General features: G+C 45.9%; 1 protein-coding gene across 4 annotated transcripts in view; it reads left to right on the top strand.

The window, feature by feature from the left end:
- The window catches only part of LOC119389553 (serine/arginine repetitive matrix protein 2), a 167834-nt gene that overhangs the window by 44741 nt on the left and 107133 nt on the right, over positions 1-15960 (top strand). For all 4 annotated transcript variants that reach the window (XM_037656868.1, XM_049414463.1, XM_049414461.1 and 1 more), the window contains exon 2: positions 14625-14660. In XM_037656868.1, the coding sequence (XP_037512796.1) occupies positions 14625-14660 (36 nt within the window). The remainder of the gene's footprint in view (positions 1-14624; positions 14661-15960) is intronic.

The following is a 15960-nucleotide window of genomic DNA, read 5'->3' as shown; positions in this document are numbered from 1 at the left end:
GAAAAAAAGAAGCATCAAGTAGCAGCGAGACCATTAGCCACCCCGGTGGTGGAAGGTGACGGTCAGGACCGCATACTTCTATCTTCAAGAAAGGATCGTCTCACTCGTTTCATTTTTTTCTTCGCTGGGCAACGATTTTCGACTGGAGAACTGGCAGTGCACTTTTCTTCCATTTCACGGTCGACCGAGCCACGAGGCGGTCATCAGGCTTCGAAAGCACCCGTTGAGCCTGCATACCGGAAGAAATTGCAAAAAGAAAGAAAGAACGCGTGCGACCTCCCGGTACCGTTGGCGACGTCGCGTTGGTGCGACCGTTATGCGCAAGGACAATAACAGGGGCAACAAACCCTAATAAAGGGCCGAAAACAAGCGAAAAAAAAGTGCTAGCTGTGTACACATATGATGAGAAATATGTAACCGAAAATGCGAACTTTATAATAAGGTGCGTATTCTTTGCTAGCGCCCCAGAATGAGAAGATAAAGGAAAATATAGCTGAAATGACAAGAGTACTGGTTGCGGAGGTAGGGTATACTGCATATACCAGTATATAAACCGTGTCATCCCGCCTCATATTTGTTGTATATTTGTTAGAAATATCACTGTAATAAGTAGTTGTCATATATAGATTAAACCGCGAAGTCATGTTTTCTAGATGTAAGTTTTGTTTCCGAAATTTAGAGCATTTCGCAGGTCGAGATTCTTTCCCGTTTTCGGCTTCGTAATACGGACCCGCGTTTCAAGTGAAAAAACGAACAAACAAACAAACAAACAAACAAACAAACAAACAAACAAACAAACAAACAAACAAACAAACAAACAAACAAACAAACAAACGAACGAACGAACGAACGAACGAACAAACAAACAAACAAACAAATTATATATTGATGTGACAGAACGATACATTGGCGGAAAAAAAATTGCCTGCTACTATCTGGCTTTTTAATCTATGGAAACGCGGCAGGAAACACGACAGTTTTCAATGTTGAGGCATAAACGTATCTTTTGCGGGGTCTTTCGTTTTCAGTTCGGAAGTACTAGTTCTAAGCGAATACACGCGGTATTACTGTTCGTGTATGGGCATAGGCGTGCGCACAATTTGTGGGGGGGGGGGGGGGGGTCTTTCCTAATCATTCGTTAATGCATTTAGCTGGGCTGGTCGGTACTGACTGAACGCGTCCATAATACTAGCGAATACTTACAAAGACTTCACAGAAAGACGTCAAGTCCTTACCTGTATTCAGTCAGATCTGTTCCGTCATTGTTTCAAGTGCAAGTTTATGGCCATGCAGGCTTCTGACAATAATAGCGGCGGAGGACACCTGACATGATGCATTTCAAGAACTTACTTCCCACCTTTACCGCCTTGAAAGTCAGGGACCAAAAACAGGTCGTGGTACGTCAGAAGCACGTCATCGCTTCATTTTGATTTTTGCATCCATTGCGGAGCTTTTCTTCTTTCGAACTCGACTAATAAGCAGAGACGCTCTTTCCCTGTGCTTCTTCCTCCTTCTTACGGTGTTTTAGGCGTCTAGTTTTTTCTCTCATTACGATGAACCAACTAGCCCAGCAACAAGTACTTCTAAATAAGGAGAGAGTTGCGCTGCGATGAAACTTGCCCCCCTCCTCCCCCACTTGTTATGGAGAACCCTGCGCAACACTATGTGTATTGGCAAGGACAACGGAAAGAACGGTATTCGAACGAGTGGTAGAAAAGGAAGGGTACACGTAATTTTGCCGTGCTGACTTCGAGAGACGGCGAGTTCGCCTTTATGTATGCTTCCGGGGCTCCAACGACACGACTGTCGCGCAACTCCTAATGTTGGGGCGCACAGCTTTACGGCCTTTGCTGTTTCACCGCTGTACGAAAAGTACGGTGGAATAACGGAGACGGCTTTCGACTAGACTCGCATTTCCGGCAATACGTTCGGTTGAGGCCGATTTCCTTCTAGGCCTCATCCGTTCGACACATTCCTCTCAATCATCTATTCCCTCTGTCACCTACTTCCCAACGTGTAAAAGGCGCCTCCGTTTCTTTATTAATCTTTTATTATTTTACGTTACTAACTGAATCATGCATGACCTTGCTGTCTCCTAGAACTTCCATGAGGTTAACCGCAATCAGGAACAAAACTTGCAGCCGATTGAATGCGCTAAAGCTTTTGTTAAGCCTAGCTGGGTTGATTACGACACTATAAAAGAATCAATACATCGACTGAGAAGAAATAGAAGTCAGCTTTCGCTTTCCAGTCATCTTAGGCGAGTGCATAAGGGACCCTGTGATTTCTTATGCCGTAGGAATATTATTCAGTAGTAGGCTTTTCACAGTATCAAGCAACAACTCTTTACATTCCCATACCGAACACGCTGTTAGGTGCGGCCATCAGGAGAGTGCTTGAGACACAATAAACAGGCCGGAATCGGGTTCATGTCGTCTAGCAGCTAACATAGCTAGATCCTTTTCCCAGAGTACGATATGGCCCTGTAAAGTACATAGGCGCACGTAGGGTTCTTCATTAGGGTGAGCAAAGCTTGACTGCATCTTCTCTCTCGTTGCATCTTCTCTTTCGTCCATCGTTTCCCGTGCGCGCTGCACTTTACGCATGATGGGAAGTAAACAGTTTTTTTTTTGAATGCAAGATTAGGTGTCCTTGGTCGTCATTATCGTCAAAAAATATGCGTACCCATAACCCTGCGAATAAAAAAATTACCTGAAAGGTCCGACTGAGTAATGGTATGGAAGCAGAATTGGCGCCCCCCCCCCCTCCGTGCGCACGCTTCTGGTAACGTGCTGTACATTTGACAGTCGAACCGGTCGAACTCCGCAAACTAAGAAGCGGAGCTACTTTTTATAACTCCACGTATAGCATCTCGCTTTTTTCGAATCGCTCGCTTCGCTTCTCGGCTGAGTGCTCGCTGCATGCCGTGCCGCTTCCACGGCCTCCAATTTCCCGATTCCGATATCCCGCAGTTACGATATGCCGAACCCAGCAGCTTTGTCGCTTTTGCCCTCTTCTTTCGTTCTGTCCTCGTCGTTTCTGAGGCCGGTCATCCGCATTCTTTCATATATATTTTTTTCACCTCACTAATTTTAGCACTTCTTCCTTTAACTATGGGCCCATTGTTTGCTTGCCACTGCCGCAATAGGCACGGAAGGTACGCCCCCTTCAAACGCACGCAACTTCCGTTATCCTTTCCCTTTCCTCAGTTGTACCCGTATCTCTCGCCACCAACCTGACATATCTTTACAGTGCAGTCAGTCCTCGTCTGTACACTGTGCAGTGTGGTGGGGGTGGTGGAAAATTTTTAATTCCCAAAAGAGGGGTCCTGGAGGACACGGGCTAAGCACTGGGCGTGGAGGCTATAAAAATGACTTCAACTAAACTCTCGTCTTCTTTCGGCTACGCCGGACATTTTAAAGCATTTATTCCTTGACTTATTCACTGAAGCACCCGGAGTGAGTCCCGCTACATGTGCGTCTGACACAATTGGACTCAAGGCCATTTCCTGTAGCGAAAATACTAGGGCCATGGACATGTGCCTCGAAGGCACAGTAGGCAACGAAGGCGTTACTCACTTACTTGAAGTCAACAGGTCTGTGCTACCGCCTTGATGTGTCCGTGTGTTGCCTCGACAGGGTGTCGGAACGGAACGAAAACCAAAAACGAAAAACGAAAAAAACGATATTTTTGACCGGAACGGAAACGTAACCGAAACTTTATCTATTATTTCGTTCCCGAGTGAAACCGAAATTTTTTCAATCGTTTTTCGGTTCACGAGAAAACTTGGCAATCCCGAACTGAGGTCATGCTACGTGAGCAATAATGCACATCTCAGAGTACAGTATTAGCGCGTACCTCAGGCAGGAATTCCAAAGGAAAGCTATGTTGAAATTGTGCGAAAAACGAGAACAGTGGCAACCAGATACGTCTATATTAACGCAAGTGGACTTTTGCGCGCCTGTCACGGAGAGGGCATGGTCGGCACCGAAGTTCGTTACAGCGAAAGCTGTTATGAGATCAGAACAGCCGATTTTGGCGCCATCCACCGGTGTCCGTAGCCGCTATCGCGTGAAATAAAAAAAAATGAAATGAGAAACAAATTTCTAGGATCCAAATGAATTTTAACCCGCGCCCTGTGCGTGACAGTCGAGTATCCCACCACAGTGTCACGCTGGTGCTTGTAACTTCTCCGCAAAAATACTCTACTCAGGCGTCATGACGGCCAAGCAATCGTGTTAACATATGTTATATAGCGTAGCAGAAGAGTAAAATAGCAACCTGGCATCACGCAATGCGAATTGCTCAAGGAGTCAGTCATTGAATGCTTTCAACCCGTTACAAAGGGCTCAGCCATAATTCTTCATCGTCATTAGCCACAGCACAAAGTGCACATAATGCCTCACAGATGTGTAGCAGCTACTACGATTCTCCGAAGAATGAAGAAACATGGCATAGTGGGTGCTTCGCTACTGCAGAAAAATTATGATTGATGGCGTAGTGGGTACCTTGCATATGTGCACTTGTATTAGTTTCCCCAAGAAAGTATAGAACGGGCTCTAGAAAGGCTGCTGTTCCAGCTTACGCTGTGACTGTGCTGCGTGTTCCGCGCAGGCCTGGTGAATTTTTTTATTCAGATCAGCGGTTTCACACAGAGAGTGCACTCACTGACGTGCTGCTTTTGAGATCGTGCTCACTCCCTTGACACAAAGCATTGAGCCCGCTAAAAAAAGTCGTAATTGACTTTTGAGAAAATAAATATTATGACTTTGAAGGGTATAGTACTGGTTTGTGCTAGTTGGCAGGAATTCGTGGTAGAGTTTCTTCCACTCCTCTGAAGAACGTAGAAAGGACGTGTTTTACCTCTCTCCCACTTTCTTAAATAAGAGGAGGGCAAGTAACTATATCACAAATCCCATGTTTTTATGAGTACTTTAACTTCAAATTTTTGCATTAAAAAATAACGTTACGAACCGTTACGGAACGTTTTTTTTTTTTTCCTTTCGGAACAGAAACGGAACGGAACTTTTTGCGGTGAAACGAAAATAAAAACGAAACGAAAAACATTTCGTTCCGACGCCCTGGCCTCGATGTGCCTTCCCAAGTGTGCGTGATTCTGTCCTGCTCTAGCTCTTTTCTTCTTTCTCTCTTTTCGTCCCTTCATCCCTTCCCCCCGTGCAGGGTATACCAACCCTGACGTGCGTCTGGTTAACCTCCCTGCCTATCCTCGCTGCTGTCTCTGTTCACTGATTTATTCGTTTGTTTCCGCTCGACCGCTCGCAACCTAATTTACACATATCCTTCAACTATTTCTCGGCATTGTTTTGACTAACCTGGGTGTTCCGTTTGCCACACAGTCGTCACTGTTTTCTCACATATGGCTTTTGCATCATCCCACGGTTAAATAGTTCGACCGTCGCAATCTTTCTGTATGCACGTTCGCTTCGATGTTCGAGACTTGAGTGGCTTCTTATATATGCTATCACTTTCGGTAAATATATATTTAAGTGTAGATCCGTTCACCTTACTGATCTCTCGGCACACGTTCTAGTCTCCGCATGCGTCTTAAATCCATTTCGGTCTCCTCCAAGATCTTTTTGGTTGCCTGTTATAATGTAACAGTAAAATGCCCTCGTGGTCGTTTCCGTATAGAATATCTTACTGCTGTTGCTGTAGTTTTCTGCTGTTTTAACTGCGACCACACTTGATGAATGGCTCAAACTCAAGCTTTTCATTACGGGCGGCTTCATGTGATGAAACACAGTTCCCGGGCAGAGGGCAAGAATAGATCAGGACTGAGTGCTTATGCAGGCAAAAAAAAAAAAAAGAAACATCTTGGGTTACATTTACAACGTCAGCCCCGTAACGTCACCTAATAAGACATCATGGTTGGTTGAGCCGACGTAGGCGTACAGGGTACAGACAACCACTGTACTCTGTCAGATTATACAGACAACCTCTTCATGCCGACATATTAGACGTTGAAAGAGACGCTCAGCAGCAATTGCCGGCCAGCTCTGCCAGGCTAACCTGCGCGCCTGTAGCAACATCATCCACCGCCACCTATACACAAACAACCGCTGTGTTTTCTGTTCATCGACCGCTCACGCGAGTGGGGCCCGCATTGCCACATCTCTGCGTGGCCGAACCGCTGCTGCCAGACATCCCCATAAAGCTCACAATGCACGTGCGTATGAGGCACAACAGTGCGGTTCGCAGTGTGCGCTATCCGAGCTGGCCGTCGGCCTGAATGCACCGGCAACCTGACGGAGGCCGAAGCGAACGACCCGTCGCATGGCCTGCGCTGTGTCCTGAAAGAATCTCTTTTGTCTCTGTATGGCGTTGTGGACCCCGCTATATGGCGAAGCTCGAAGTTGCGCTATTCGCAAAAGCTCTTCCGCTTCTGCCGTGACGTCGGCAGCGTTTCCTCTACGGATGCGCTTTCATGAGTCCGCTGCGCTGTCTTCAAAGAACAAACATACAAGTAGCAATATAAACGTAACGATGTAAAGTAGATGACAAAGAATAAAGCGACCGGAATTGGGAAGCGCGCCGCCTATTTTTTTAGGCGGGTCATCTTTTGCCGTTTTGCCGTCTCCGCTCGCTATGGCGTGCGCAGAGCACGGCCTCCTCTATTATGGAGGAGGTCGTGGTGCAGAGGCGCGTTTGGTTTGGAGTTTACAGCTGGACAGGGAGTATATATAGTGGACTGAAGTGACCGGGCCGTTTTTTCAGTTACCGGTGGGTTATGTAGTTCAGTCGTCGTTAGGCTTAGTCGTTTGGAGCGAAGGACAGCCACCGTATAATTAGTTATCCGGAATTCTACACGCAAGCCGTTCCCTTCACCGCAGTGTACCGTGTAGTCAATCGAACGCTCATTTGGGTCCTTGCTTTCTCTCTCTCTCTCTTTCTCTTTCCCTATGTGCAACAACTTCGCACGCACTAATCCTCGTCCACAGATTGTAGAAATAATGAGAAATTGAGCGATCTTGTAATCTGCGGCAGGAGCCATCCAGAGTTGCACCGCGCCTCTTAGGGAACGCCGAGAGGAGTGATGGGAATGATCTATGCTCCGCTGTTTGCAGTTTCACGCCGTATCGCGTGTGTTCCTAATTAAGTGACGTGATCAAACCGCAACGGTTTGTCGCCTGCCTGTGTGACAACATTAGTGTCCCCCTACCTCTCGTGCGCCGTATGAAAGTGGTATTACACGTGTTATTTAATCCCCAAAAGAAGAAAGAAAGAAAAATCTTGTGTGTTAGCTCTCTGTCGTTGTCGTCAACGCCTTCGACTTCAACTTATATCGCTCCAATCCCTTCAAGGTCCTAGGAGGCATCAAAGATAACCATCTCTTATCAAGTTCCTAGGAATCACACTTCAACGGTTTGATATGACTGATAATAAATGTCGTAGGAAAGCTGTCACATTAAATAACATTGACTCTTGTGCTGCATACAGGAACGACAACTTGTAGGCGCAATTTTCCTTTAACTTTCGGCAAATTCAATTAGGAAGTGTGCCGCGGCACTGCTGTCACAGTTGTCACAGCCAGCGGTTCTCTCTCATCGTTGTAGGACTTTTCGTTTTCCAAGTAACTCGAAGTGGCATGTAGTTTATCGCTGATACCGATGTTCTTAATTAGGATCACGGCTTCGCGTACTACGTACACCGCAAACGTGTCCGCAAATGACACGCCAACCATGTTAGCTCGGGCACCTCACGCTTAATCACAGCGTCCATTTTTACGAGCGATTATGTCGCTCCATGTGCAAACATTTTATCATTATCTGATGGGATTAGTGCTTGGATACAACCTACTCTCTTTTTATATTTTTGGTAACATACAACAACCATCAGCCTCATCCAAGCGCAGCGGGTTAGAAGCGATGTTCGATCTCGTTTCCATCAAATTGAACAACTCGCTCGTATCTTTTTTATCCTCTCTTCATTTTGTAATCTTTCGTCCTCGGCGCTTCCTTGAATCGTGACCGTCGCATTGCCATCTCCTTTAAAGCACCATCAACTATCCCGGAACGAAAGGTGCGTTCACTTATACAAGGAAGTCAGTCTCGATCCCCGTGAGCCGACTCGCCAGTATCAGTTTTAAACGACGCGCGCACATTCTGTTTACTTCCCGATGTTCGGTGCGACGACCTTGCGGTGTTACACCCCGTGCAGGATGCACTTCGTACACTTCTCTCCAAGATGGCAGCTTTTAAAACGACGTTCCGTATAGTTCACTGGGGCTAAAAGCATCGCTACGCGCTTGCCGTGTAGAGTGCGTATGTATATACGGTCTCGTACAACGACCCGTCGGCTCGACCTGCGAGCAGACGACGCCGACCACCACAATGGCCGCTAAACGACCTGTCCTCCCTTCCCGCCCTGCCCTCGGACAAGTGCGTACCGTTCGCGCGCGCGCGGCCTAAACGGCTCCGTTTAATCGAAAGCGATATGATCACGGCACGCGTCGTGTCGCTTTCTATTTAAGAAACGGGCCGGAGGAGGCCGCTAGTGTACGCTGGTGTACGCTCCGGGAGGGTAGCGAGAGGCTTAGCTGTTGGAAAGGGGTAAGAAGCGAGGGTGGTGCCTCCTCGTCTCGCGAAGCAGACGATTAGCGAACCCGTCCGTCTGCAGGAAGGGTCACGCCACTCAGGGTCGCCATATTGTGACCCATCTGTCATGGTTTCGAGTCGGCCTAGCGGGAGCGCCGCGCCCGCGATGGCACTGGTGTCAGGAGGTCAGCGTCGCGGAGGCCTCCGATTGTTTGTTGCTCGGTATAGCGGATTGACGAAGCCGCGCGCTTGGCGGCCTTAATTCCTAACACTTTTGCTCGTTGTTTTGTTTGTACTTCCTTTGTTGCGACCCTTCGCTGTTTGGGTCTATATAAACGGTGGGCGTCGGCGTTGAAACGAGGCCACCTGCATGCTGACCGGGTAATGCAAGCGAGACATCTTTGCACAAAGGGGTGGTGCTGGTAGGAAGGCTAGAGATAGAAGCGGGCTATTACGTGGAGGATGGTGGGATGAAAAGCGGTACCGCGTCATTGCGTGTAAGGTTGCCGGTACAAAGTTGTCTTTCTCTGATTTCTCGCTCTGAGCGTCCTCTCTTGGCAGTGGCTGCGATCCCCCTAACCAGTGACATGATTTAGCTGAGAGGTTTAATAACGGACGTGCCCCTTCATTGCTGCATGTACAAATTTTGTGAGGAGGTTCGTACTCACTGAAACACAAAATTAGATGCTGTTTCCACAGCATCTATAGGATCTGTGGCGCGCGGGTTGAACATTGTGTAGAGATCGAAGGGGGCATGAGGGAAGGAGGGAAGGGGGGGGGGGTGCAGAAATATACAAAGAGGAACTCATCTTATGTGGTTTCGGGCTTGTTCTTTCTACATCTGTGTTCTGCAAGACGGGATTTAGAATTAACTAGACCAATACAAATATATACAGGGTGCTTCAAGAAATGTGTCCAACCTTCTCAAAAAATCAGGAAAATGCGATATTTGCTCGGGGCTTTCAGAATCGCTTTTTCTGCAGCGGCAGGAATCGTAAAGGAGTCCTGACACAAAAATTTTCGCCCCGCGTTTTTTTGCTGCAATGTGTTGCTGGGGGCCTGTTAGTCATAACACGGCACATCGTTTGCTGCAGCGCGCGACGGATAATTAATAACAAGCTCCTCATTACCGACACAGCCTCAGTTTCGGTTTGACAGAGCTCCAAAAACAACAAGCCGCCGGGTGCAACTATCACCACCTAGCGAGTGAAACGCTCGGTCGCGTGAGCACACAGAACAGTGACGCATTTCCGCGCGGTCTGTCGTCGCCGGGCTCATCGTCGTCTGATGGCGACGATTTTCTTGCGGCGGGGATCGAAGGAATTTTCGACGTGGCGAATCACTTCAGGTTTGACCCGCTGGCGAGGAGCGATTCGTCGGGAAGCGCGTCAAAACAGAAATGGCGGCTACGACGTCATCATAACTTGTATCGGCTGCAACGGTTACGTAGGGGAAGTATGGGGGTCACTTCGGGTCACCTCCGAGGGTGTCAATGCACTAGGTGCGGCCTATAATGCTGGATCGCGCTCGCGAACTTCAAAATTCATATAAAATACCTTCCAAGCTTTATTCGTTGTCGATATTTTGCAGATAGTACACGCATGTACACAGGAATCGATCGAGCAGGCTATCTCGGCCGCGAAATTTTCTGTCAGTACCCCTTTAAGATAGTTAAGGACATCATCTAGGACAGTAATTAAGAAAGTTACATTAATTAACCTTTTAATTAGTGTAGTTAGGTGATTGTGTCAAATGGCAGAATTGAAGTTCTTCATGCGAGGAACCCATCCGAGCTTTGAGATTTCGAAAAAGCGTCCTCTAGTAATTGTTGTCGCGCAATGAAATTCAACAAAATGCAACGGCTTTCAAAAGCGAAAGCCATCGAATTCGGTTGAATTTCATTATTTCGTAATTATTACTAGACGCCGCTTTTTCGAAATCTCAATGTTGCGATGGGTTTCTGGCACGAAGAACATCAATTCCCCAATTTGACACAGTCACCTAAATCCAGTAATTAAAAAGTTAATTAATTTAACTTTCTTAATTACTCTCTCAAGTCATGTCTCTAACCGTCTCAAGATGCCTAGCGCTACAGAAAAAGTCATTCACTCATTTTGGACGTCTCAGATGAATATGGCAGTTGCGTTCTTCCATGTTTCTGTTTAGGTTTCGCCATTGAATTTGGTTGAATTTCATTACTTCGTAATTATTACTAGATGCCACTTTTTCGAAATCTCAAAGTTGGGTTGGGTTTCTGCCATGAAGAACTTCAATTCTCCCATTTGACACCACCATCTAACTCCACTAATTAAAACGTTAATTAATTTAACTTTTTTAATTACAGTCCCAAATAATTTCTTTAACCATCTTAAAATCCCTGCCACTACAGAAAAACCAATTCTGAAGGCAGCAATCAAATATTGCATTTTCATGATTTTTTGAGAAGGTTGGACGCATTTCTTGAAACACCCTGTATATTTTTTTCGGTTAGCTACAGAACTCCAGCATATAAGGGTTTCGGATGAAGGCGACGAAGACATTGCTAAAATTCTTGAAGGCAACTGACTTGCACAGGCGGCTATGGACTAACAGCGATATTGTGACTGCGAGGAGTGTGACTTTGTGTGCGTGTGTGCTCTCCCTCTCCCTTTATCTTTCTTTACACTTCCAACTTTCAAACTCCCACATTCCCTTTGCCCAGTGTAGGGTAGCATACCAGTTCTTCTAGAGTTGTTAACGTCCCTACCTTTCCTCCCTCTCCTCCTTTCCTTCCTTCCTGGAGTTAATACTCTTATCTGCGTTTATCTGTGTGGTATATAACACCTTATATACGTTTATGCATTGGTTATTGGATCACACGTTATCAACTGGTAATGTAATACAGTCATGTTATTATAGGCCCATTACTGATATTTAAAAAAAAAACCGAAGCTGAGTAACAATGGACTCGGTCAGTAGTCTAGAGAAAGGGAGGTTTTGTTACCAATATAGAAAAAAAACGCCAGGCCTGCGCTGAAACCGCAGCACAGTCACAGCGAAAGCTGGAAGAGCGGCGCTTCTAGAGCCCGTTGTAAGCGCTCTTGGGGCTACAATACAAGTACACTAGAAAGGTACCCACTACGCCATAAATCACAATTTTTGTGAAGTTGGAAAGCACCTACTAAGCCATTATTCGTCATTCTGCGGAGAAGCGAGGCACCAGCTACACGTCTGTAAGGCATTATGTGCACTTTGTTGACGCGACGACTGATGACGATGAAGAATTATGGCTCATCTTTGTAATGGGTTGGAAGCTTTAAACGGCCCACCAGTTATGTAATTTGCATTGGGTGACGCCCAGTCGCTATTTCCCTCACCCGTCATGCTGTATAACATACGTTGACGTGGGAGAGAGGCGGGGGGGGGGGGTGGAAGAACTTTACTCAGACCCCGAGGAAATGGATCATGCGCTTATGGGCTTCCTTGGCAACCAATACAAGTGCACTTGCGAGGAACCCACTACGCTATAAATCATTGTAATTTTTTAGAAGTAGGGCAGCAGGCACCGTGCCATTTTTCGTCGTTCTACAGAGAGCATTGGTACCTGCTAAACGCATGTAAGGCATTATGCGCACTTTGTTGATGCTGTGCCTGATGACGATGAAGAATTATGGCAGAGTCCTTTGTAATGGGTTGGAAGCATTCAAAAACTACTCGTTGCGCAATTCGCATTGTGTGACGCCTGGTTACAGAATTCGCGTTGTGCGACGCTTGGTGCTTATTTTACTCTTCGACCACGCTGTATTGCATATGCTAATGTGGTTCCTTCCCGACATGAAGCCTGTATAGGACCTTTTTGCAAAGCAGTTTCGAGCACCAGCATGGCTCAGAGGTTGAATACTGGGCTCCCACACAGAGGGCCCAGGTTCGAACCTCGTTCCACCCTGGAATTTTTTTCTTATTTCGAGCGATACTGGTTACGGACACCAGCGGCGGCGGCGGCGGCGGCGGCGGCGGCGGCGGACAACTACGGCGCCAAAAACGGCCGGTGAAATGATCTCATAACAGCTTTCGCTGTAAAAAATCGTTTAGCTGGCTAGCCCAACTTTCTACTCCAGACGTACGCGACGACTTATGAAGTGACGCGCACGAAAAAGAAGAAAAAGTAAAAAAACACCACTCTCACACGACGCAGAATCACGTGTGTGACGAAACATCGTCTGGTCAGGTCATGCCAGGTCAGGGAATGAATTCAGAACAAATGTTCGTAATGAAAACCGCAACGCCAGGGCCTTCTCTATATGTGTATACTCGGTTTATTGACTTAAGCTTTGAATTATTCTCACGTAAAGTACCACGAGGCACTTACAAAGCTTATTATTGAGACCACTGCCTCCAGAAGTCTGAGTGACGACTACGCGGCACCTTCGTAACGAAGTCGGCGCAATTGATATAATTAGTTCTGTAGGTGTGGCATTGGCAGCGATGTAATGAGTATTTCGTCTCATTTTTACGTCTTTATTACGGAGGTTGTGCAGATATGCATGTGCGACAATGCGAAAGCAAACTTCTCTTCGAAGAGGGCACATGTCCTTCGTAACTTCATCTTACGTTTTAAGCGGATAGCAAGGCTTCCTTCCATAGCGTGGTTTTGGGACGTTAAACTCCAGATATTATTATTATTAGCAAGACATACAGTCACATCACGGCATATACGTTTTCGTGCTGTAGTGAAGTGGTAAGGCAGGCTCACCTTCTCTTCTCCCACCGACTTCTTCACTTGTGGCTGCTACATAGAGGGCGCTGGCGTGAATATCATGCTGGGTAACTGCCCTATCCTATTCGATATGACGCAACGAAACAACAACTACGTAAGTGTGGTCGCTGCAACAAATGTACGCCTTTAAGAACATCATACCTTTAATAAAACGAAGAGCTTCCCAAAAACGTTCAACTTATATCGACAATCGCATTCGATTAGTCCTGAACAATTTTTTTTTTTAATGAGACGAGGCGAGACATGATTTGACCTATCTAGCATGGTGTGTCTGCCAAGAAACATTGTTTCGCATTAGCAATTCGGTACACCGGTGAGATGATTATTCAATAGTGAGCCACGAGAACAATGCAGTTATTACTTTGACACTATTCGTCTATATCTTTTTCGCCCTGTTTCGCGACCTGAATTTCTGGAAAATTCATTTACCTACCACTTCGAGTCACCTATTTATATCATGGCATCCCGGCGTGCTCAGCCGCCTTATCTAGATACCAATATATACAAATTTTCTTATTCTTATTTACACGTCTCTCAATACCTTTCTGTGATTATTAGAATATTTTAAAGAGCCACCGTCGCAAACGAAGAAATCTGCTTTCTGTTTCGTGATAACCCGCAGATCTTAGCTGATGAAACTATTTTGGGACGTTCTCCAAAAGGCCTTTAAAAAATGAATTTCATTCAAATTCTTAAAGCATATGTTTATCTCATGCTACCCAAAAGCAATGCTATGCCTCTTGACATGCTCCAACTAATGGGAATGCACATTTTACGGAGAAATCGCAAGTTAGACAGGCATGCGAGTTCATCATCGCGGTATCATTTCATACAAATGGTTCCACAGCTAAAATACTTTTGCGTACAACTACAGTTTTAGCCGGATTGGTATCCACTGTTCATGAAATGTACTGCTCTGATGCTATTTCAGAACGCAGTGCCCTTTGAAACTTCTTTATGTGTAAACCTTGCTGTTTGCTTGTGCAGGCGTCCTTGAGTATTTTGTTCGCTATGTATATACGTTAAGCAGATTTGTACTAAATACTCCTGAAGAAAACGAAGTGATTGCTCACAGATTACTTCTCGGCTTACGTTTGTTCTTGCGCGCGAATTGTATCTCCTTAATGTTCTGCATTCGTTCTGAAGGACGATATGTCATTATGCTTGGTACACATCATAAAAAAAAAACAAAAAAAAAACAGGATTGATGACTGAGGACCACGAGCTATGTTTGCAATTGTTTTCCCTCTCCACAATGACAGTATTTTATTGAATCGCTACCTAATAAAATTTCTTTTCCTTTCTTTTTTCAGATCGTTGTGGAAGAAGTTTACATGGAGTCGTACGAGGTAAGTGCAAAAGTCTGGCTCAGTCCAGGACACTCGCACGAACATATGCGAAATCGCTAAATACTGAACTGCACATTTGAAGACTATTTCCGTGCGTGTGTGTGTACGTACACGTTCCCTTGAATAACGGCGCGATTTGCGTCGCAGCTGACCCTCACCTAAAACCATACGCTTCAAAGCGAAGTACACGCGCAACAAAGCAGTGACGTCTGACATTCAGCTGCACGGACATAGAGGTCGTGTGACACCTGTCAGATTTGAAAAGCGACGCAGACCGGCCACGCACCCTGCTGAGTCACTTTGATTGTTTCACTTACATTCACACCGCCCTCATTAGTTAGTTGCGTTTCCGTTTCGTAAGCTCGAACAATATCTCCATTGTGGTGCAAAAAGATGGCATGATCGTCAAATCGAGGTGCTAAGACGGCAGCAGAATGTATCGAAATGCACTCTCTCAGGTTTATTTATTTATTCATCTAAAAATACCTTATACGCCTCAGATGAGGCATTGTGTAAAGGAGGCAGTGCAAAAAGTGAGCATCCGCTATACTTTGGATACACAATATGCACGAACAACAGTATGCCCCAGATTACTTAATAACGAGAACTGTAGTACTAAAGTGATTAATTAGTTCATGCAGCATTGGTAAAGAGAACAACACTAGAAAGGATAAAGCATATAATAAGGGATTAATGACACGAGGTATTTTGTACTGAGTTCATCGCAGCCCTGAAGCCCCGCCACGGTGGTCTAGTGGTTATGGTGCTCGACTGCTGACGCGAAGGTCGCGGTGTCGAATCCCGGCTGCGGAGGCTTCATTTTCGATGGAGGCGAAAATGTTTGAGGCCCGTGTACTGAGATTTAAGTGCACGTTAAAGAACCCCAGGTGGTCCAAAATTTCCTGAGCCCTCCACTACAGCGTCTCTCATAATCATGTCGTGGTTTTGGGAGATATTATTATTATCGCAACCCTGAACATACCTATAGGCGCCTAGTTTTAGTTCGTCAAATTCAAGTTTTTGAAGTTATTTCGCAAAACTTCAGGCATGCTAGCTATTTATTTATTTTTTTTATTTAATCGTGAATTGGTTTCCCCACTGGAACTGTGGCGGTGATGTTGCAAGACATCGCAATCTAGGCGTGACGCGAAAAGACGGTAAACGATTCCCCGATGCAAAGGAACTTCAAAACTTTCTCCATACTTCATTGTGACCGGAAATAAGCACCCCACCGCGCACGCTAAACACACCTTCGCGTGACGGCATCCTTTTATTTCTCTTCTTTTTGTGCTCTACTGCA

This window comes from Rhipicephalus sanguineus, chromosome 4 (genome assembly GCF_013339695.2).
Source record: "Rhipicephalus sanguineus isolate Rsan-2018 chromosome 4, BIME_Rsan_1.4, whole genome shotgun sequence".
In the NCBI taxonomy this organism is placed as follows: Eukaryota; Metazoa; Arthropoda; class Arachnida; order Ixodida; family Ixodidae; genus Rhipicephalus; species Rhipicephalus sanguineus.
Note: the sequence above shows the minus strand (reverse complement) of the source record. Positions and strands in the feature narration are given on the sequence as shown.